The sequence below is a fragment of the Astyanax mexicanus genome, chromosome 21 (assembly GCF_023375975.1).
Source record: "Astyanax mexicanus isolate ESR-SI-001 chromosome 21, AstMex3_surface, whole genome shotgun sequence".
Taxonomy (NCBI): domain Eukaryota; kingdom Metazoa; phylum Chordata; class Actinopteri; order Characiformes; family Acestrorhamphidae; genus Astyanax; species Astyanax mexicanus.
Genome location: NC_064428.1, coordinates 12,665,109 through 12,687,630, shown reverse-complemented (window position 1 = coordinate 12,687,630; position 22,522 = coordinate 12,665,109). Strand labels below are relative to the sequence as shown.

Genomic DNA, 22,522 nt, shown 5'->3' with positions numbered 1-22,522 from the left:
GAAAATACCCATTGTAATGTTAAGTGTGAAAGAAATTCATAAATAAAAGTAAACATCCGTTTGCTCAGCTAAAAATTACTATTCTAGTCCTGTACAGCTTGTATTCTTTCAGCTGTAAAACAGCCAGTTTGTGAAGAAAAATAATCGTAGTAAACTTAGTAACTAAGTAGAGCATAAAAATGAACTTAAACCTGCCGTTTGCGGATCTTTCTCTCTTCTGCTATTCTGTATATGTGTGTTTTTATGCATTTGCACATCAGTGTCAGCAATGAATGAAACTTAAAGTAGCTAAATGCAAAGAAAGAAGCACAAACACACTTCAGCAGTTTGAGGTTCTTTTGTAAAACTTTATCAAAAAATGGGAATCTTGACAGTAGTGAAGACTTTGGAACCTACAGTACAAAACAAAAGCACTCGACAACGGAGGAATGAGGGGATAAAAACAGAGAAGCGTCTAAAGAACACATCAAATTACATCAAATTACATTAAATTATCAAAATCAAGTGTCATAATCTTTAAAACAGTGCTGGCCTCAAACTTGAGCCGTAGAAGAAAAAAAGAGAGAGAAAATTAAACACAATTAAACTAAAGGACGAACTGAAACCTGGAGAAATGAACCTCAAATAAACTGGAGCTCCACCTGGATCTCCAACATTCTCAAAGAAAAAAAAAACGACAGTGCTTGATTTTTATTAATCATTAATATCATTCTATTCGTCTCGTACGTTATTTTTTTCTCGTACGTGATTACAAAAATAGATATAGCCACTAATTTACGAAGAAAAAAAATGGTAGTACTGGAAAGGTGGGTCTGATGTTTAAAACGTTTTGTAAGCTCCTCCCATAAAATTAAAAAAATCGTACACATTGTCGTAGGCCAGTTACGATAGCTACGTTAGTTACGACTTATCGTAAAACGTATTTATTTATACACTGTCCTTTATAATTTTTTGGTAGTGAGAAAAATAGCTATACGTTATATGATATTATATTATCATTATATCCTTCTTCTAAAATGACAATAATATCGATTATCGCAATATTATTTCTATGACAATATATCGTCCAAACACCAATATAATAGTTAATAATTAATAGTTAATAGTTATCCTGACAGGCCTAGGTTGTTTCTGTTGTTTTTAAAGAAAAAAAACAGGAATAATACTATATTTTGACAGCCAATCGTTCGCTTCGATGATGCCACTCAATTTGAACTGTTATTATATATGGGAGGGGCTTAAATATCAGCTCACTGATTGGCTGAGAAGCAGCAGTAGGACGGCGCTGGTGAATATGGTAAACAGTAGGAAGGCTTTAAGGCACTATAGGGGGGGTGGGGATGGGGGTTAGTACACTCTCAGGTAGACCCACCCTTAGGTGGGCGGGGTTTAACGGAGGTGGGCGGGGTTTATAATGAGGGTTGGTTGCAGTAGAAGGGCACTGGGTGGGCGATCACTCCCTGGTGTTGGGATTGGCCACGGCGTCGGCGAGGAGATCTGGTCGGAGGCACTCGATTGGACACTGGATGTTCTGAAAGTAAAAAAAAAAAAAGAAAATATGTCAAACAATGTCAATCAACTTTATTTGATCTCGGAGTACATTGATGATGTAGCTATGCCAATACATAGACATGGTGCTGTCAAAGAAAAAATAAATAAAATTACTCAGCATTTTATAAAATAAGATATAAAAAAAAAATAAGATAAAAGTAAGAATTTAGTAGGAATCCCAAAATCATTGGTAAGAAAATCAAAGGTAATAAAAAAATTATAATAATATAGTTACAGATGAAAATTTAAAACTAAGAACATAAAGCAGTAAAAAATAATAACCAATTACTAAAACTAAAAAATATATAAAAACAATAAATTCTTGAAAAGGTTACAAGGAAAATTGGTAAATAGAAATATTAGAAATATGAATTTAAGATTTTATTGTTTTTAATGGGTTTTTATCCATGTTTCCATTTTTTTTTATTAGATTTTTTTTTTGCAGCTTTTTTTTGTTATAAGATGCAAAAATGAAAAAATCTTAAAATCAAGAGAAATATGTATATTTTAAGCCATCAAACCAAACTGAACTGCTGGAAATTTTGCACCAGGAGCAAAGCAGCATAAAGTTATCCAAAAGCAGTGTGTAAGACTGGTGGAGGAGAACATGATGCCAAGATGCATGAAAAAAACTGTGATCAAAAACCAGGGTTATTCCACCAAATCAATCTCATTTCTAATTTTTGTGGCGAAATATGAGTTTGGATTTGAAAAATCTTGTCTTAGTCAAAAGCTCAGAGGACGATTTTAAGACACATTGATCTGAAACCTGATCAGAATCACTAGATTTCTCACTTATACCCTACCCCTTATTTTCAAGTGTCAAACTTCTGCTTGCAACAGAGATATAAGTGAAATTGGTAAATATATATGACGTCTATAAAATAGGAAAACCCTTCAAGAATTATTTATTATTCATATAAATGTTTCCATTTTCTCAGATTTTTCCATGTTTGTATCTTGTAATCTTTTGCAAAAAATAAAAAAAAAATCAAGAGAAAATATGTTTTTTTTTTTCCAAAAAAAAAAAAAAAAAATTTCTGTGCAGTTTCTGCTGGATGGGTGCTGTAGACTCACCACTTTCCGCAGGGTGCCCTCACGATAGCGGTTGTAGACGTCTGAACTGACCGGCTTCAGCAAACCAGCATCAATCTCAGCTCCCGGCCTCCTGCAGTTCTCACAGCGCCAACCCTGATACACCAAAACACACACTCTACTTATTATACACTCCTTCAACAGGCTGAGAAAACTATCCCAGGTGACTCTAACTCTGAGCGCCGCCATTACTGAACTAAAAATAACATAGACTTATATTTACATAGACTCTATAGAGTACAGTAATGGTGGCGTTCGGAGCGGAAGCTAGTGTTATAGGATGTAAACAGTGTGTTTTAATAAGCACTTCTTAAGTTATTAATGCCTCGTTTTAAATGTCAGGGCTCTCCGGATTCCAGTAAGGAGGTGTGGAGCTACTTTGAGCTGAATAACGATGTAAAAAGTGATTTATCAGGGTAAATTATGCCCCGTATCACCCAGTCTGAAGGGTGTTTGTTGGACAAACTGTTAAAATTTCTGGATCTCTGAACACTGTGGGAGAACAGAGGTGTGCTGTTCATCAAAGATAAGAACTTTTTATCATGTTTTACTACAACAAAAGTCTGTTTTACACATTTTAAGTTCTCCTTTAATGTTTTAGAAGGATAATATTTCTCGTTATAGACTTTTAGGACTTTTTTTTGCACATTAATGCAAAAATACATAACATTTTAAAGGGTTCACAAACTCACAAACTATTAAGCACCACTGTAGACCATTCAAATGTATCCAAAATTCCCACTAACATCAGTATAACACATATTATACATAAACTTCTAAGCAATTTAATTTAGATGACAGTATATGTCGTATGTATATTATCAGGGATGATCCAAATCCAAAAATCTCTATGGGATCCAATTTAAACCTACAATAACTAACACAAGATTGCGGTCTCTGTAAAATGCAGAATCAACTGGAGATCCTATTTAAACCTACAATTACTAACACAAGATCGCAGTTTCTGTAAAATACAGAATCAACCGGAGATCCGATTTAAACCTACAATTTCTTACACAAGATCGCTAACGTTAACTAGCTCTGTAAACACCCTGTAGGCGGTCCTGAGCCAAGGTGGACGATGCCATGAACTCACTGGTTGACGTTGTGACCCTAATGTCTTTCGATCAACTCGTATTTCGGAGGATTTTCTTTTACGCTAATATGTACCTGTTGTCCTCCGTAGCAGGTACAGGTACAGATGGCCCCCAGGTACTCCTTCTGCCACTGGTTCCCAACCTGGTACATCTTTCCATCATCGTAACACGTGGACGCATCTAAAAAATACACAAAAACATTGAGTTAATAAGATAAGAAGATGTTTATTTTGTTTCGATCACCAGCCAATGGGGAGTGAGGAGGGGCGGGACTTACGTGGCTCGCATTTGAACTCTCCCTTGCCGTTGCCGAGGCAGGTGCAGCTCATCATGTGACCGTTTTCCGCCTGCCGGTCCCACTTCTCACCGATGCGGTAGTTGTTGCCGCTGTCGTGGCACCATTCTGTCGACAAGACAATAGAGATAAGTGGCATAAGTTCACCCAAAAGCAGTGTGTAAGACTGGTGGAGGAGAGCATGATTGCAAGACTCATTTTCTGCAAATAAATGCTCTAAATCACAATATGTTTATTTGTAATTTGGGACAAATGTTGGCAGTATTTCATAGAATAAAACAACAATGTTCATTTGACTCAAAATGATGAGTTTCTTTGATTTTACCAAATTGAAAACCTCCGGAATATAATCAAGAGGAAGATGGATGATCCCAAGCCATCAAACCAAACTGAACTGCTTGAATTTTTGCACCAGGAGTGCAGGTATAATGTTATCCAAAAGCAGTGTGTAAGACTGGTGGAGGAGAACATGATGCCAATATGCATGAAAAAAACTGTAATTAAAAACAGGGTTATTCTACCAAATATTTATTTCTGAACTTTATGAATATGAACTTGTTGTTTTCTTTGCATTATTTGAGGTCTGAAGGCTTTGCATCTCTTTTTTGTTATTTCAGCCATTTCTCATTTTCTGCAAATACATGCTCAAAATGACAATATTTCATCATTTGTTATCTTAACTAGAGCGGTCTCAGTGCTATGATGAGGCCCAAACCCAGATTGGAAATTTAAATAGATCTGGTTGTTGGGTCATAGCTTTTTCCTAAAATCTTAGAAATTAAGGATAGGTTTGAAATAGATCTATAATTAGACATTACACTATGCGATGAGTTTTCTCTCGTAAATAGAGGTTTAATTATATCTGGTAATACTTGTTTTAGTTATTATGTGGGAACTGAATGGATGGTGTTTTAGCCAACTGGTACCATCAAACACAACATTTTATCCATATTCTTCTCCACTCAGAAATGCTTCTGCTTTCAGTTCAGACACAAGATAATAAAATAATACGTACTGGACGAGTCGCATCGGAAGTGGCCGCTTCCCAGGCCGAGGCATCTGCACCAGAGCTTGAACCCAGTCTCGGACATTCGCTCCCACTCTTCTCCAACGTTGTGGTAGGTAGCCGTGAAAGTGTCGTAGCAGGCGTCGCTGCTGGGGGAGCTTCCCTCTTGGACTGATGGGTATTGAGGAAAAAGAGAGAGTAGAAAACACAGAATTTAAACATCAGCTAATTCATTAAAATTAATTCTGTCAATTTATTATACTGTATAAGCCAGTGATGATGATCAACTAGGGCAGGGGTGTCCAAACTTTTTTTGTTGCGCACCCTCTCCGCTTTTAGACTCTTTGCCCCGTTTTTTTGCGCTAGAAATGCGCACCCTCTCCGCTTTTACACTCTTTGGCCCGTTTTTCTGCGCTAGAAATGCGTACTCTCTTTGCTTTTAGACTCTTTTGCCCCGTTTTTTACGCTAGAAATGCGCACTCTCTCCGCTTTTAGACTCTTTGGCCCGTTTCTGACCCCTAGCGTTCAAACTTTGAATCTCACATTATAAAAACCTGCTTAACAGCGGGCCAACTTTCATTCTATTTTTAAAATACTTCGCGGGCCGCTCCAAAAAAGGAAACGGGCCACAAATGGCCCGCGGGTCGTAGTTTGGACACCCCTGAACTAGGGGTTCCAAGGAACAGGTCCAAGAACCACTGGTGTAAAGTGCTTTTAGTTCATTTTCTTATTATATAAAACAATGATATTTTATCTTTATATTTAATCTTCAAACCTGTGTTTCCTGCAGTGATGATCTCCTCCAGGATTTTGTGCTTCAGCGCCCCCTTCAGGGCTTCTACGATAACGTTGTACGACGCTCCAGAGGTGAGGCCGATCAGTGTGGCGCTGGTGGAGGTTGAGGGAAGACGCATCTGTGGTAAGATAACAACAGGGTTATAATTATCTTCTTCACTGTGTTTTTTCACAGTTTTGTGGGTAACCATTCAAGCTGGGTTTAATCCCTGTCAGAGAGACGTTTCTGTTATTGCAATTCCAGGCTCATTATGACAGAAATGGCACTATGTAACTCTGGTGATGCAGTCAATGCTCGGCCAAACTGCACAACACTCTTATACTAATGTAAAATCTTCTAAATTACTAAATTGCCACAGTAATACATGCTTGTCCAGAAATGCATGTGTAAAGTGTGTCCCCCAATAAATCATTATCTTCTTTACTACATTCACCAGACATAATTATACAAGTTTTGTAGATAACAGTGAGTCAAACTGCATCAGAAACCACATAATCAAATACACTAGAGATACACTAATACACACCTCCACACAGTCTGGGCTGAACATGTGATCACAACTAAGCTGTACAATACAACTTCTAAAATAAATATACAGCTTTGGAAAAAAATGACACTACTTAAATATGATGAGTTTCTTTGATTTTATCAAATTGAAAACCTCTGGAATATAATCAAGAGGAAGATGGATGATCACAAGTCATCAAACCAAACCAAACTGCTTGAATTTTTGCACCAGGAGTAAAGCAGCATAGAGTTATCCAAAAGCAGTGTGTAAGACTGGTGGAGGAGAACATAAGTCAAGATGCATGAAAACTGTGATTAAAAGCCAACCAGGGTTATTCCACCAAATATTGATTTCTGAACTCTTAAAACTTTCTTTTTTTGCATTATTTTAGCCATTTCTCATTTTCTGCAAATAAATGCTTTAAATGAAAATATTTGTATAAGGTATTTTGGAGAAATGTTGTCCGTGGTGCATATGGATGCATTATTATTTAAAATTTGAGTTTCTGTTCTGCGCTGTTAACTTACATTGAAATGATTTGGCCTAAAAGTGGTTTGGACCTTGCCAACTTGTTGCTAACTTTTTGCTAATTGGTGGGGAGTCGATACTGTGTGTTTCATACATTAACCAAACTAGATGACCAATGATGAATGAACAAATAAAAAAAAAAAACATTAACAACCAATAATAATAATCTATTTCACATCTAGTTCTACAATATTACTAGTAAAATCCATAAAATTATTATTTTTAAAGCTTTTCTGCAAAATGGTTGAGATGTTGTCCACATTTAGAGATTTAGTGTAGTTTAATGTGAAATTCTTCTGAATTCTTATCAAAAAAATTATCAGAAAATATATCAGTCCCACACTTTCTAGGTCTGCCACAATTTTACCATTATCAACATCAACCAAATAAAACATAGAATTAAGAAACAAGCTCAAGAATCATTCACCAACCTGGAACATTTTCTCGTCCCGGTGCGTGATTGGGTGGCAGGACACCAGGTAGGCGGAGCTTTGCTGGTAGGGTTGCCAGGTGACGGTGGTCTGGGTCTGGGCTTCCTGCGGAATGCCGGACTTGTTTCCTGGAAAATGGAAAGGCAGACCGTGGCCGGGCCTCTCACTCACCTGCACCACCACGGGGACCCTCGCCCCGTCCGGCCCCGCCTGGGGGACGTACACCAGGCTGGGGCGGGGCCGGACGGGCTGGTAGCCCCCGTGGGTTGGGGTGCCGGGCTGGTTATTATACTCTGTGTACTCCACATGCTGCCCGCGCTCAGGCTGCCCCGGCCAGGCGGTGGGACCCGGCATGTGCACAGTGTTGTCGTCGATGTCCACCTCGGGGACGTCCAGGCGGTCGTGGCCAGGGCCGCGGCGTGGGGGGGTTGGCAGAAGCAACGAGGAATCCTCTGAGCGGGAGAGAGGGGTTAGCAGCAAAGCGGTAATGGGGAGGGAAAGGCTGCAGGAGCTGCAGTAGCGCCTACTGGCCAGAGGGGGCAGTATAGTAAAGGTACAGCCAACCAAGGAGAGAGGTGGTGGTGCTTAACCATAAACCAGTACCATAAAGTACTGGATTCTTTCTTTTAGTCTTCAGAAATCAGCTAGTATATAAACATATAAGAGAAGTAGTATCTGAAGTAGAGTACCCATCAAAAGTTTGGACATATCTAAGCATTATGGGCAAATTCCAAGACAGGGATTACCCTATTTTACGGAATATAAAGCGCACTGTATTATAAGGTGCAGTATCAATGAATGTCTATTTTTAGGTCTATTTTCATACATAAGGCACATTTTATTTTTGCAACACTAATATGAAACAAGTGTGTTGCCATGTTTCCCTTCTATATTTTTTATTTCTCTTCTGAAAACTGTTTATTCGGGTGAGTAAAGCGCTTCTGTTTATTTACAGTAAGCTTAGATTTCCACAGACAGCAGCAGCGCTAGCCACAGTTAGCAGCACTTAGTGCTAGTAAATGCTGTTCCTGTAACCCAGGGCGCTATCAGCTAGCAATTCAATCCATGTAGCTTGTTTTAACAAAGTAAACATGCAGACTATAATCAGAAATACTCATCTCTAAATGGCGAAAGGCACTTAGGGCAGTTAGCGGCTAATGCTAATACTGCTAAAACTGCACTGAAAACTTACCCTTATAACACTGTACTTCAGCAGAGTGGCTTTAACTGCTAGAGCACCCTTTGTATTAGTTTGCTCCAAGAATTGCAGAAATTTCTAAGCACTAAAAGAGTGATTTTAAGGACGCAGCTGATGTATCCTTCTATTAGTTTCTGTAATGTCGGTAAAGACATGAAAAAGCACATACGTTTTACAAAGCTAAAGTTAGATCGAGATGTCTAACTACAAAAAAAAGTTGTGAAACTTGCCCTCTGCATGTGCTAGCATTAGCATTAGCATTACATTTGAGTTTTTTTTATTTAAGTTTGACTTGGAGCAATAAAGACTTTTACAGGGCAATGTAGGCAAATATCTATTCTAATGTCTTTTGTCGAAATATCTATAAAGAAATATTTAATGAAAAGCAAACAACATATGTCCAAACTTTTAATGGATTCTCTTAGTTTGTCATATTGATAGACCAACAGGTTTATATAAAAAAAAAATTTACTCCTATCCATCAAAGCCCAACTTTTACACCATCTAAAATGCTAATCTTAAGCTTTTTGGAAACCAGATAAAAATAACAAAATGATAAAAACACCAGTGGGAGCATAAAAAAAGCAGCAATCTTCTGGAATGTTCTTTAAACATTAATCTAAATCAGAATCAGCTGATTATCTGAGTTAAGAACCAGAAGCTTCTCCTTCTGTGATCAGTAAAGCATCATCAGGCACTGTAGACTGTAGCCTTTAGCTGCCTGGTTTAATGCATTAAAGGAACAGTATGTATAATATTTTCCCAATGCCCATTCCCCAGTCCCATTTCCACACCCCAGGTTGCCAGGTATAGAACACAATAGCAGGTAAACACATTGTGCTGGAGCTTCTGCATCTTTTTAAAAAGCCTAATGAGAAGAGATAGAGGGAGACTGGAGCTTCGATCCTAGAAGGACTACAAGACAAGAGTGCTGTACCTGCTAATTTTCTTTTCAAAACAGAGTGGCTAAGCACTGAGCTTCGTTACTTAAGTAATTTATCACAACCACTAGTAGTAATAGGAATTTTAAATAATTTTAGTATAACATTTAAGAGTGACTAGGTAATCCAGGTATTGAGTATTTGAGATTGAGAGAGGTTAAGTCATCCAGAATAGTGCTCACTAAAGTTAAAGTGAACCACTATTAGTCACAACAAAGCTCTAGCTCTCCGCTAACCTTAATTCTCTCCCCAGTAATGTTATCTAGCTCGCTGCTAATGTTAGCTAGCTCTCCGCTAACCTTAGTTCTCTCCCCAGTAACTCTCTGCTAATGTTAGTGTGTGTTTTTTCCACCGGCATTAAGCGCACAATCTAAAAATTTAATACCTACAGCAAATTTACAGTAAATTTAAGAAAATTTCAGACCTTAATCATCAAGATTTTAATTTAGGACATTTTAAGACTTTTTAAGGACCTGTGGGAATTCTGGTGTTATACATTTGGTCATAGTTTTCATTTTCTTTCGTTTTTTTAAGTATTACATTTTATTTAGTTTTCGTCTCATTTTCATCATGAAAAATAGGTCATCAACGAAGATTTTTCGTAATGGTTTTTGTTAACGAAATTAACACGGCTAGCAGGGATAGGAATTTTAAATCACTTCCTCATTCGAAAGTGAATAGGTAAATCCAGGCAGTGAGTATTTAAGATAGGTTAAGTCATCCAGAATAGTGCTAGCTAATGTTACAGGCTACAAAATGCTAACATGAACTGCTATCAGTATCATCACAAAAGAGGAGAAGAAGAGACACGGCTCTTGAAGCCATGGTTATGCTTCAAGTGTTGCAACCATTTATATATAATTTAGTAAATAATTTAATATATAATTTAGTACATATTGTTCCTTTAACGATGCCCCAGTATAAATGCTAATGCTGCTCAGAAAGCACAACTCAAAGCCAGAGCTAGGCGGAGTCAAGCTAGCGTCTCAAAACCTCTTTTGTCAGCGTTTACCACTCCGAGACAAAAGCAGGGTTTTGAAGGAGTACACCTTTCACCTTTTACCCACGTTTCTAACACAATATTTAATATGTAAATGTGTTTATGTGTAAAAGTGGGCGTGTACTTACGGGTTCTGGCCTTGCCCACCAGCGGGGGGCTCCTCTGGGCGTTCTGCAGAGCTACGATCTTAATGATGTACTCAGTGGACGGTCTCAAACCTGAAATTAAAAAACACAAAGTTTACAGGTGTTTCTTATAAAGTGGCCAGCGAGTGGGAACTCTTGGTACGTAGGTGTTTCTGATAAAGTGGCCAGCAATAAGTGGAAATTAAGGTAAGTAGGTGTTTCTGATAAACTGGCCAGTAATAAGTGGAACTCTAGGTAAGTAGGTGTTTCTAATAAAGTGGCCAGCAATAAGAGGAACTCCAGGTACGTAGGTGTTTCTGATAAAGTGGCCAGCAATAAGTGGAAATCTAGGTAAGTAGGTGTTTCTGATAAAGTGGCCAGCAATAAGAGGAACTCTAGGTACGTAGGTGTTTCTAATAAAGTGGCCAGCAATAAGTGGAACTCTAGGTACGTAGGTGTTTCTAATAAAGTGGCCAGCAATAAGTGGAACTCTAGGTACGTAGGTGTTTCTGATAAAGTGGCCAGCAATAAGTGGAACTCTAGGTAAGTAGGTGTTTCTGATAAAGTGGCCAGCAATAAGTGGAACTCTAGGTACGTAGGTGTTTTTAATAAAGTGGCCAGCAATAAGTGAAACTCTAGGTAAGTAGGTGTTTCTGATAAAGTGGCCAGCAATAAGTGGAACTCTAGGTAAGTAGGTGTTTCTAATAAAGTGGCCAGCAATAAGAGGAACTCCAGGTACGTAGGTGTTTCTGATAAAGTGGCCAGCAATAAGTGGAACTCTAGGTACGTAGGTGTTTCTGATAAAGTGGCCAGCAATAAGTGGAACTCTAGGTAAGTAGGTGTTTCTGATAAAGTGGCCAGCAATAAGTGGAACTCTAGGTAAGTAGGTGTTTCTGATAAAGTGGCCAGCAATAAGTGGAACTCTAGATACGTAGGTGTTTCTAATAAAGTGGCCAGCAATAAGTGAAACTCTAAGTAAGTAGGCGTTTCTAATAAAGTGGCCAGCGAGTGGGAACTCTAGGTAAGTTTTTTATCTGTAATTTATTAATATAATATAGATATAATATAATATATAATAGACAGTCGTACCCGTGATGGTGGCGTAGTTTGCTCCAGCATGTGGGCGTGGCGTGAGGTCCTTTGGGGCTCCGCCCGCCTCCTCGTAGGTGACGAAATATCCTGTAACCTGTGTGGTGGGGGGCTGCCAGGCGAAGGAGATGGAGTTGGGGGTCAGAGAGGTGAACTGCAGGTTTGTGGGTGACTGGACGGCGGCACGAGCTGAATAAACACACAGAATTAATATTAAAAATATATTTTTTTAACTGTTCTTTATTATGAAGATATTCAAATACTAGCACTGCATCTCTGGAATAGAATGAGCAGATTAGACTGGATCTTCTGTACTAAAGTTGTCATATCTAATTTGCATGTTTTAATTACTCATTCAGGTTTTATTAAGCATCATATGGTGTTCCACAAGGCTCAGTTCCGGACCCTTCATTATTTAACTCGTGTTTGCCCCTGTTTGCTATATTTTAGTTATTAATTACGTTATTTTTAATAAATGCTCATTCGGTGATCAGGGTGGGACAATATATTGATATGCTGATAAATTGTTTTATATAGATAAATGGCTTTAAATATCAATATTTTTCTATACATATTCTATTAGTGAAACATAGACATTCTTAACTCCTTAAGACTCGCCACCCAATTAGACTTAGTAAAGTTACTGCTTCATTACTCCACATGGTGGCGCTATAATCAAATGAATATGGTAAACCTGCAATGAAGAATTTGAAATTGAAGAAGACAAATCTATAATTCCTGGTATTTGCTTATTTAGGAACGAAAACCCAAAAATCAGTGTCTCAGAAAATTAGAATACATTACATAAGACCAATTGGCACATTTGGCGGTGTGAGCAGTGTGCATTAATGTGTGTAATAAATACATGTTTATAATATATGAGTTTCACATTTTGAACTGATTTATTGAAATAAAGTAACTTTTCAATGATATTCTCATTTTTTAAGATTTAACTGTAGTTTTATGTACTAGTTAAGTAGCAACATCAGAAAGAAACAGACACTCTGGAGGCATTTCGTGAGGTTGGTGGCAGTCTGTAGCACGTTTAATGGTGTACCTGTGGTGACGGTGAGGGTGAATGGTGAACTGCGGCTGTCTCCATTCAGGGTATAGAGGCTGATCAAGTAGGAAACACCAGGCTGGAGACCTGAAACACAACCGCAAACATCATGAAAATTAGCTTAACTTATCAGTAAATACAAAATAAATCTATAAAACAGAAACTCTGTTTCTAGGGGCCCTATTTTAGCGATCTATAGCCCATCGGTTGATTGCGTCATGAGGGCCCCAAAAATACACCTTGCGTGGGTTAAAACGTAAAAATGTCATGAACTAGTTCTCTTAAATAATCACAGGTGTGGTTAATTTTGGGTGCAACGTGGAATAAACCAATCAGTGTGCCAGTTGTTATTCCCTTTAAGAAGCAGATGAGCTCTGACTTTGGCGCATTCGTATCTTAACAGTGCAGCGCTTTGGCGCGTCTGTCTCAGCAGAGGAAACTGATCTGCTCAGTCACAAATCTTTTACAAAAATTTAGCAAAAAAATAAAACATTTAAATCAGTTTTAATGTACGGCTAAATGAGTGAAAAGTGAAAAGACTAAAACATACTGAACAACAGGTTATTAGTTTATTAATGTATTATTGTACATCATACTGTGCTTTTTTAATGCGTAAAAATGTTCACTGTCCAATACATATTTTGTAATAGTGTTCAGTTTCTTTTTCTTAAAAAAAAAAAAGACCCAAAATATTTAAGCTATGTACAAATTCACACATATAGACACTTGAGCTTCAAACATACAGCAAAGAAAAAATTGCTGTAAAAAAAACCCCATCAGGACAAGACTGAGGTTTGTCAGAGAACACCAAGACCAGGACCAGGACCAGGACCAGGACAAGTGTAATACCTATTTGAGACCATCTATCCGAAAACTGAAGCTGAACCAAAGATGGACCATGCAACATGACAACGACCCAAAGTATTTCAGTATATCCATAGAGGAACAGCTCTATAATAAAGAAATGGAAAGTTCTGGAATGGCCACATCAAAGAAACCCCTCTCACAAAACAAAACATCTCACAGTTTTGTTTGTTACATTTTATTTACGTTTAAAAGTAACGTGTTCAGTTTTATGTGTTTAGTTATTTACGATGAATTTCTCTATAGTGCTTAAATTAAGTCAATAAAGACACAATGATTTGAAAGTGGCTGTGTAGCAATAAGCTCCTCAAACATCTCGCAGCTGAAAGAATTCTGCATGGAGGAGTGGGAAAGAACTTCCCAGTCGATTTCAGTCAATGTCAGAGGCTGTTGGTGGTTAAAATTAAAATTGTTAATTCAAAAGTTGTTAAAGGTTGGTTTTAAAGGTTTTAGGTGCCTCAGAGGAAGATACTGACCTTCTTGTTTACACTGTTATTATGTTTATTTTTGATGTAAAAGTCGGGTTTTTGCTTTTAGGAATATTTGGCAAAAAATCTAAAAAAAAAAAAGTTTAAAGTACGGCTGAATGAAAAGTAAAAAAAAAAAGACTGTGCTTTGTTGATGTGTTCAATTGCTTTTCATAAAGAAAAAAAGAAAAAAACGACACCCAATATATTTAAGATATGTAAAAAAAAATATGTCTGGAATTCTAAATTTGGCCAATTCCAGCCAAATGTTTCTTTTTGCTCAGTTTTGTTTGGTTTTAATCAAAAATGCTAATTTCTGTGCATCTCTAACAGAAAATCACTATAAAAGCCATCTAAAAGCTGGATTTTACCTGTGATGGTAATGGCGCGGGCGTCTTCTGGAATCACCTTCCTTACAGTTGGATAACTGCCAGAGGTTGGCGTGGCCTCAATGAGGAATCCTGTCATTGGTTCGCCCATCTTGGTTCGCCAGACGAGCGTGATGCTGGTGTCCTTAACGTCTGAGATGCGGACGCGGCGCGGAGGGCTAATATCTGCACAGCGAATCAGAGGAGACTTTTATTATATAACAGGAAACCATAAAGCTCCAACACAACACTGAAGTATGATATACATATATAATCATTTATATATATATATGTATATATATATATATATATATATATATATATATTGGGGCTCAGAGTGATCCAGCGGACTAAGGTGACTATGTCACTATGAACAGGAGATCACTGGTTCAAATCCCGGTCATGCAGCTTGCCATCAGCTGGAGCCATTGCCCAATCGGCCTTGCTCTCTCTGGGTGGGTACAGTAGATGGCGCTCTTCTTTCCCTTCATCACTCCTAGGGTGATGTGGATCAGCACAAGGCTGCGTCTGTGAGCTGATGTATCAGAACCGAGTCGCTGCGCTTTCCTCCGAGTGTTAGCGCTGTGATGCTACTCGGTAATGCTGCATCAGCTGCAGTTCAAAAAGAGGCGGAGTCTGACTTTACATGTATCGGAGGAGGCGTGTGTTAGTCTTCTCAACCCTTCTGGTGTTGGAGCATTACTAGTGATAGGGGATTAGGAGTTCTAATGAGTGGGTTGGGTAATTGGCCATGTAAATTGGGATAGAAATGTGAAATAAATCATTTTTAATATATATAACGTGAAAAAAAAAAAATATATATTTTTAGAATGCAATTGACATATAGCTCCGCCCACCCTAATATATTTCAATGATAAAACAGCTCCTCCCAAACCAGTGTCCTAAAAGTTTCAACAGAATTTAGGGCTAACATTAACACATTTTTATTAGATTAGAAATCAGATTTTATGATTTTATTCTGCTTTATTATAGTAAGAAGGCGGGGCTTTAATTGAGAATTAAGTGATTACATTACACGAGTAATTAGCTAGTTAATACTGCTAATATACTATCATTGATCATGTAGTGTTATTGTACTTTTGATTACATTAAAAGTTAATTTGTACTTTTACACTCTTTACAAAGTTCTTTATACTTTTTTTGTCTTATTAATATTAGCAATAAATAGCTTTACAATGTATTTTAAGTGGTTGTTATCCAGTCAGCTAAAAAAGTTAGTGTACTTTTACATGATATGGACACATTTACAGCATGTTCTGGTCTGTTCCGAGTCCAAAAATGTATTTAAAACATTATTTATCTTTATTTAATGATAACTGATGCATGTTTTTCTTATCTTTTGGCAACAGCTCGGGAGTTAAACTGGAGCGTAGTAGCTTTAGTTTGTCTCAGCGATAAACAGAGTGATTACTGTAGTGGCCCTAATTCTTTACTTTCTATGTGTCCATTTAAAATTTCTTATTTTATATCCTTCTTTTTTACATACGTATTTTATTCATTTACATTAAACATTGAATTAAAATTTGTATTTCTTTTATTTATTATTTTTATTTTCACCATTACTACCTTACTATTTCCACTTTCAAAACTAATTCAATGTTTTCAGTCCCTTTTATACTGTAAATGTTCGGCTGCATTGCACATGAGGGCCCCCCTAATGTATTCCTGAGTGAAAATAAAGTTTGATCGATTAATTGATGGATAATTTATAAAGTTGACCCACCTTCAGCCGTGGTGACCTCTCCGATCAGGGGTCGGCTGCTGAGGGAATCCTTCAGGGCGTAGACGTGAACCTCGTACAGGGTTGACACCTGGAAACAGAACCAGCACGGGTATTAAGTACTATTTATTTCATGCAAATTCATGCAAGTTCAGGCCACTTTATTAGAATCACCCCACCCTACCTGGTAGCTGATATCTCTGCTGCTGGAAAATGACTATTTCTTTACATTTACCTCAAATTGAAATCTAAAAGCTGATAAAAAAACTGAATTTCATTTATACATATATTGTTATACTTATTTTCAATACAATAATATATATATATATATATATATATATATATATATATATATATATATATATATATATATATATTAGCAAGAGCATGAGAAATATACATCTATAGCTCTGTAAAAAAAATGAGAGACCACTTAAAAATGATGATTGAATTTATGCACCAGGAGTAAAGGCTTAAAGTTTTCCAAAAGCAGTGTGTAAGACTGGTGGAGGAGAAAGAACATGATGCCACAAGGCATAAAAACTGTGATTAAAAACCAGGGTTATTCCACCAAATATTGATTTCTGAATTCTTAAAATTAACTCTTTATGAATATAAACTTGTCTGAAAGCTAAAAGCTCTGCATCTTTTTTGTTATTTCAGCCATTTCTCATTTTCTGAAAATAAATGCTCTAAAGGACAATATTTTTATTTGGAATTTGGGAGAAATGTTGTCTGTAGTTTATAAAATAAAAACAACAATGTTCATTTTACACAAACATATGTGTTCACTTCATTTTTTAAAAACTTTTCGACCTTGGAATGATAATCTGCATTTTTGAGATGATCACAGCAGCTGGTTCTAAGTTCTCTTCTCACAGCTGAAAGAATTCAGCATGGAGGAGTGGGAAAAATTCCTTGCAGTCAATGGCACTTGAAATTGTACAACTTTTTAAAAAAAATTGTGTGTTTAGTCATTTAAGCTAAATCTCTCAATAATGTTTAAATGAAGCTCAATGTAATGTTCATATGACTTAAAGTAATAAAAAAGACGTAATAAAATCTTTACCAGGAGTCCGGGTACGGTCACTTGCGTGGAGTCCGGGGCCACGTTCATCTGTTTGGGCGCGGCAATGTTGTTCTTGGGGGTGATCAGCACACGGTACCCGCTAAGCCTGGCACTGGGCGGAGTCCACAACACGATGAAGGAGGAGGGGCCAACTTCACCAAACTGGATGTTGGTGGGGGCAGGGACAGCTAGAGAAAGCAGATGAGTCAAAATTAGAGTACAGCAATAATAGCAGAGCTAATTTAGGTACAGTCGCTTTGCAAAAGTATTCATACCCCTTGAACTTTGCACATTTTAATAACTTAAATATTTTTATTTGGAATTTGGGAGAAATGTTGTCTGTAGTTTATAGAATAAAACAACAATGTTCATTTTACTCAAACATAAACCTATAAATAGCAAAATCAGAGAAACTGATTCAGTAACTGAAGTGATCAGAGCTGTATGTTTAAGTTTGCGTCTTACTGGTGGCCTGGGCTCCTCTCAGCATGGTTCCGGGCGTGGCTCCGTTAATGGGCAGGACTTTGACGGTGTACTGGGTTCCAGGGCGGAGGCCGCGGAGCAGCACGCTGTCGTCCTGACCGCGAGGCGCGGGACGCCACTCCCGCTCGCCCTCCTCCGGGCTGGAGTACAGGACGCGGTAGGAGGTGACGGGACCCCGCGGGGGGGTCCAGGTCACCCTCAGGGAGGTGCTGTCCACGTCTCTGAAGCTCAGGTCGGTGGGACGGTCCACGGCTGTGGGAATCTGCACCTCACTCGTAGTTCCTCTCTCCACCCCCAGGGGGCTCTCTCCGTCTGGTCCGATAGCGTAAACGCTCAGCACGTACTCTACAGTCGGCTGCAGACCTGTCACCTTCAACTGCGTCTGATCTGAGAACAGCAGCAAATAATACACAAAATTATTCATACTTACATCCTGAGACCAGGGCTTTTAATACTATATATATATATATATATATATATATATATATATATATATATATATATATATATATATATATATATATATATTTACAGGTTTATATTAAATATTATTAATATAAAAAAATACAAAAATAATGCATCCTATTAAAATACAATCTTTTGTTATTTCTACCATTTCAATATGAAAATATAGTGAGCCAAACATTTTCCTTAACTATTCCTTAAAAATTAATAAAACCGATCATTTATCAAAAAAAAAAAAATAAATAAATAAATAATAATAATAATTCAACATGGACCATTTCTATAGATAAAATTTTGAATTTAGGAAAATTTCTCCCCTAGTTTCTTAAATAATAATACAAATTCCATTCTAATGTCAAATATTTTTATATAAAAATGTATAACGCAGATAATTTAATAAAACAATAATACTTTTCACTGGACCTACAAAAAAAAAATACAACAAAAATATTGCAAAAAGATACATCAAAATGATTTGATCTTATTCTACAGTAAAATTTGTGACTATCAGTTTATCTGTAATATTTCTCTTTAAGGTTACAGGTATGTACAGGTAAACTCTTACCTGGGCCGACCACCTTGGTGAAGGTGGGTCCCACTCCCTCTTTGGGGGCTCCTGTGACCCTGTATCCGGTTATGGGGCCTTTAGCAGGACTCCAGCGCACCGTCATGGAGTTATCCTCGATATTCGTCACATCCAGATCTGAGGGGGATGGAGCTCCTGACAAAGAAAGAAAGAGAAGAAAGAAAACATGTAGAATAGATTAAAAAAATGTGAATACAACAGAGTGCAATATAAATAAATGCAAACAAATCAATATAAAGATTATTATTATTAGTAGTAGTAGGAGGAGTAGTATTTTAAAAGGTTACAATGGTGTTGTTAAGTGGTCGTAGGGTGGTTGCTATGGTGTTAATGGGTGGTTGCTATGGTGTTGCTAAGTGGTTGTTGGGTGGTTGCTATGGTGTTGCTAAGTGGTTGTTGGGTGGTTGCTATGGTGTTGCTAAGTTGTTTTTGGGTGGTTGCTTTGGTGTTGCTGGGTGTTTGCCATGGTGTTGCTGGGTGGTTGCTACATGGTTGCTATGGTGTTGCTAAGTGGTTGTTGGGTGGTTGCTATGGTGTTGCTAGGTGGTTGCTATGATGTTGCTAAGTGGTTGCTGGGTGGTTGCTATGGTGTTACTAGACAGTTGTTACAGTGCTGCCAGGTGATTCAAGTTGTATTCCAGGTAGTTATTAAGGTGTTTTACTGGTTGCTAGGGAGTTGCTAGGATGTTACTAATCTAGAAGTTGCACAAAAGCGAATAAATCACAGAATCTGACAATCTGGACAAAATATGCGGTGTGATTTTGGCATGAAAATATAATTAATATTTAAAATAAATATATAAATAATATAATTCAGATAACTAAATAGTTGAAATATGACAAATGTAAAAAAATACGTATTTTTCAAATAGTTTTGATATTTAATTTTTTAAAAATATTAATTATAATTTAATAATTAATAATAATTTTTGTTCACTGTAGAAAGTGCAAAATAGTTTCCCATAACTACAACAAATAAAACTCAATTCATGTGTTTCTCATATATCGGCACAATTTACTACATATATACTATTGCTATCTTGTAGACGTGGTTTATACACAACACTAAATAAACCACTTCTGACACCAATCTCTACTGTCATACATGTCTTTGCAAAACAAAGTATCATAATTGATACACTATTTTTAATATTCTGTAACTATATATAATGTGTGGTATACGTGTATATATTTGTATATATGTGGGTGTACTGACTGTCAGTGCCGGTGCGGTGTGTGATGATGGTGGGGGTGCTGGAGGCGGGGCTATCTCCTCGTCCGGTGACGGCGTACACGGTGATGGTGTAGTCGGTTCCTGGGCGGAGGCCGGGGATGGTGGCCGTGGACTCGGTGCCTCGCACGGTGAACTCTTTGGGTGGGCCGCTCTCTCCTGCAGTGATAAGAGCATCAGAAAACTAGTTATTTACACATTAATCAATCAATAAATGAATAAATAAATGAATAAATTAATCAATTAACCTTTATTTTGACTCATAAGTACATTGAGGGCAACCCTCATTTTCAATGTAGCCGAGCAATTACAAATACAGGGGTTTAACATGACCAAGAAAATAATAACTACATTTAATAAATTTAAAATTACAGTAAATAAAGGATAAAAAGAGATAAAAATAAAAGCTTGGTTTAATTGATAAGAAATTAAGGTCAAAAGAAGATAAGCTTAATACAACAAAAAAACTGTTAAAATTAAGCTAAAACTAACTTTTACATAATACAATAAAAAATAATAGATAAATAAAATAAATTCATAATAATAACAATAGTAAAATAGTGAAATTAATAAACAAAGTTAACAAGCAATAAATCAAAACTATTTAACAATAAATGAATAAATAATGAAAAAATTAAAAGGAAATAAATTACTAAGAGAAGAACTAGAATTAGAAATAAAATTAAAGAATAAATAAGATGAAGTAAAACAGGTACAGGTACTAATAATACTTGTTAAATATTAATAGTTTAAATTGATTTAGTGGCTCGACTTCAGGGGGCTTTAGTATGTTTTAGTGTTTCCTGTAGTGAATTCCAGCTCACTGGTGCACTATACTGTAGCTATACTGTTTTTTTTAAATGCAAAAATATGCAAATATTTCCTCCATGGTTCTTCTTTTGAGACCCAAATCTGTTACATTATGTTAAATTAATTACTATAGCTGATCTCAGTGTTACAGTTTTGCTCTATAGGTTCCATAGGCTCATCAAATTCATAATATTCTATAGAAATCCTGATTTATTAATCTGTTTTCCAGCAGATAATTGCAGTATCAGAGCTGACCTGTTTCTCCGTGTGTGATCCTGTAATAACGGACAGGGATAGAAGGTGCTTCCCAGGAAATAGTGATGCTGTTCGGGGTTGATGATGTCACTTCCAGGTCGGTAGGAGCGTCTGAGACTAAAAATGGGAAGAACACATGTTGCATTAATATTAGAGATGCAGATTATAGTTTGCAGCCAAAAACTTTTTATCCCCAATTTACAAGACCAATTACCCAACCCACTCATTAGGACTCCCCTATCACTAGTGATGCTCCAACACCAGGAAGGTGAAGAAGACTAGCACACGCCTCCCTCAATACATGTGAAGTCAGACTCCGCCTCTTTTTGAACTGCTGCTGATGCAGCATTGCCGAGTAGCATCACAGAGCTAACACTCGGAGGAAAGCGCAGCGACTCGGTTCTGATACATCAGCTCACAGACGTAGCCTTGTGCTGATCCACATCACCCTAGGAGTGATGAGAGGAAAGAGAAGAGCACTACTCTACTACTCTACTCTACTCTACTCTACTGTACCCACCCAGAGAGAGCAAGACCAACTGTGTTCTCTCAGGTCTCCGGCAGCTGATGGCAAGCTGCATTACCGGGATTCAAACCAGCAACATCCTGATCATAGTGGCAGCGCTTTAGACTGCTGGAACACAGCTTTAAAGCTCCACACTTTTGATGGTATATCTGCTGGGTTGTTTTAAATTGGAGTTTTTTGTTATTTCAGACATTCTCTTTTTTTGTGAATAAACACTTTATATGTAGGTATGATGTATTAAAACAGCTTTTAAACTAAATAAAACTTTAAAAGAGATCCTATAAAAAGTTAGGTAATAATATTTCTAATAACAGATAAATGGATGAATATATGAGTTAATACTCACTGGTGGCCTGAGTGCCGGTGAGCGGCTGGCTCTCTTTGCTGCCGCTGAGGGCGTAGATCTGGACGCTGTACTCGGTCTCGGGGGTCAGGCTGGTCAGGGTGTAGTAGGTACGGGTGGGGGGCAGTCGCTCGTCCTTATAGCGCCCCCCGGTGGTGGGCTGGTAGCGCAGGCGGTAGCCGGTGATGATGGCGCGCGGGGCGATCCAGTGCACGGTGAAGGAGTTGGTGAAAACTTCAGAGAAGTCCAGACCGGTGGGAGAGTCCAGAGCTGCAGGAGACGGTAAATTTAACATACTTCAAAACAGTAGTACCTAAGAGTTTACAATCTAAATTATAGGGGTGGGCGATATGGTCCTAAAAAAACATCACAATATTTTATGATATATCTTTATATAACGATACTTTTGGCGATATTACAAAACACTGAATAAACAAATATATTATTTCAAGAATACACTACTGCAACAAAATGAAATTTTAATTGTATTACTGCATACCATATGATATGGCACACCCCTAATAACTGAGATACTAAAATATACAATAATTTTATCAGATTTGTAACAGATAAAGTCAATGATCCAGAATATGA

General features: G+C 37.4%; 1 protein-coding gene across 1 annotated transcript in view; it reads right to left on the bottom strand.

The window, feature by feature from the left end:
* Window positions 1–326: 326 nt before the first annotated feature.
* LOC103046095 (fibronectin) overlaps window positions 327–22,522 on the bottom strand; it is a 64,213-nt gene continuing 42,017 nt past the window's right edge. The window contains exons 28-45 of the mRNA XM_049470116.1: window positions 21,932–22,198; window positions 21,060–21,176; window positions 19,980–20,153; window positions 18,743–18,898; window positions 17,695–18,099; window positions 17,230–17,417; window positions 16,164–16,251; window positions 14,423–14,605; window positions 12,718–12,807; window positions 11,661–11,849; window positions 10,575–10,664; window positions 7,308–7,759; window positions 5,820–5,958; window positions 5,054–5,215; window positions 4,021–4,146; window positions 3,817–3,923; window positions 2,629–2,742; window positions 327–1,531 (exon numbers count right to left, since the gene is read on the bottom strand). Coding sequence (XP_049326073.1) covers window positions 1,454–1,531; window positions 2,629–2,742; window positions 3,817–3,923; window positions 4,021–4,146; window positions 5,054–5,215; window positions 5,820–5,958; window positions 7,308–7,759; window positions 10,575–10,664; window positions 11,661–11,849; window positions 12,718–12,807; window positions 14,423–14,605; window positions 16,164–16,251; window positions 17,230–17,417; window positions 17,695–18,099; window positions 18,743–18,898; window positions 19,980–20,153; window positions 21,060–21,176; window positions 21,932–22,198 — 3,125 coding nt within the window. The 3' untranslated portion in view covers window positions 327–1,453. The remainder of the gene's footprint in view (window positions 1,532–2,628; window positions 2,743–3,816; window positions 3,924–4,020; window positions 4,147–5,053; window positions 5,216–5,819; window positions 5,959–7,307; window positions 7,760–10,574; window positions 10,665–11,660; window positions 11,850–12,717; window positions 12,808–14,422; window positions 14,606–16,163; window positions 16,252–17,229; window positions 17,418–17,694; window positions 18,100–18,742; window positions 18,899–19,979; window positions 20,154–21,059; window positions 21,177–21,931; window positions 22,199–22,522) is intronic.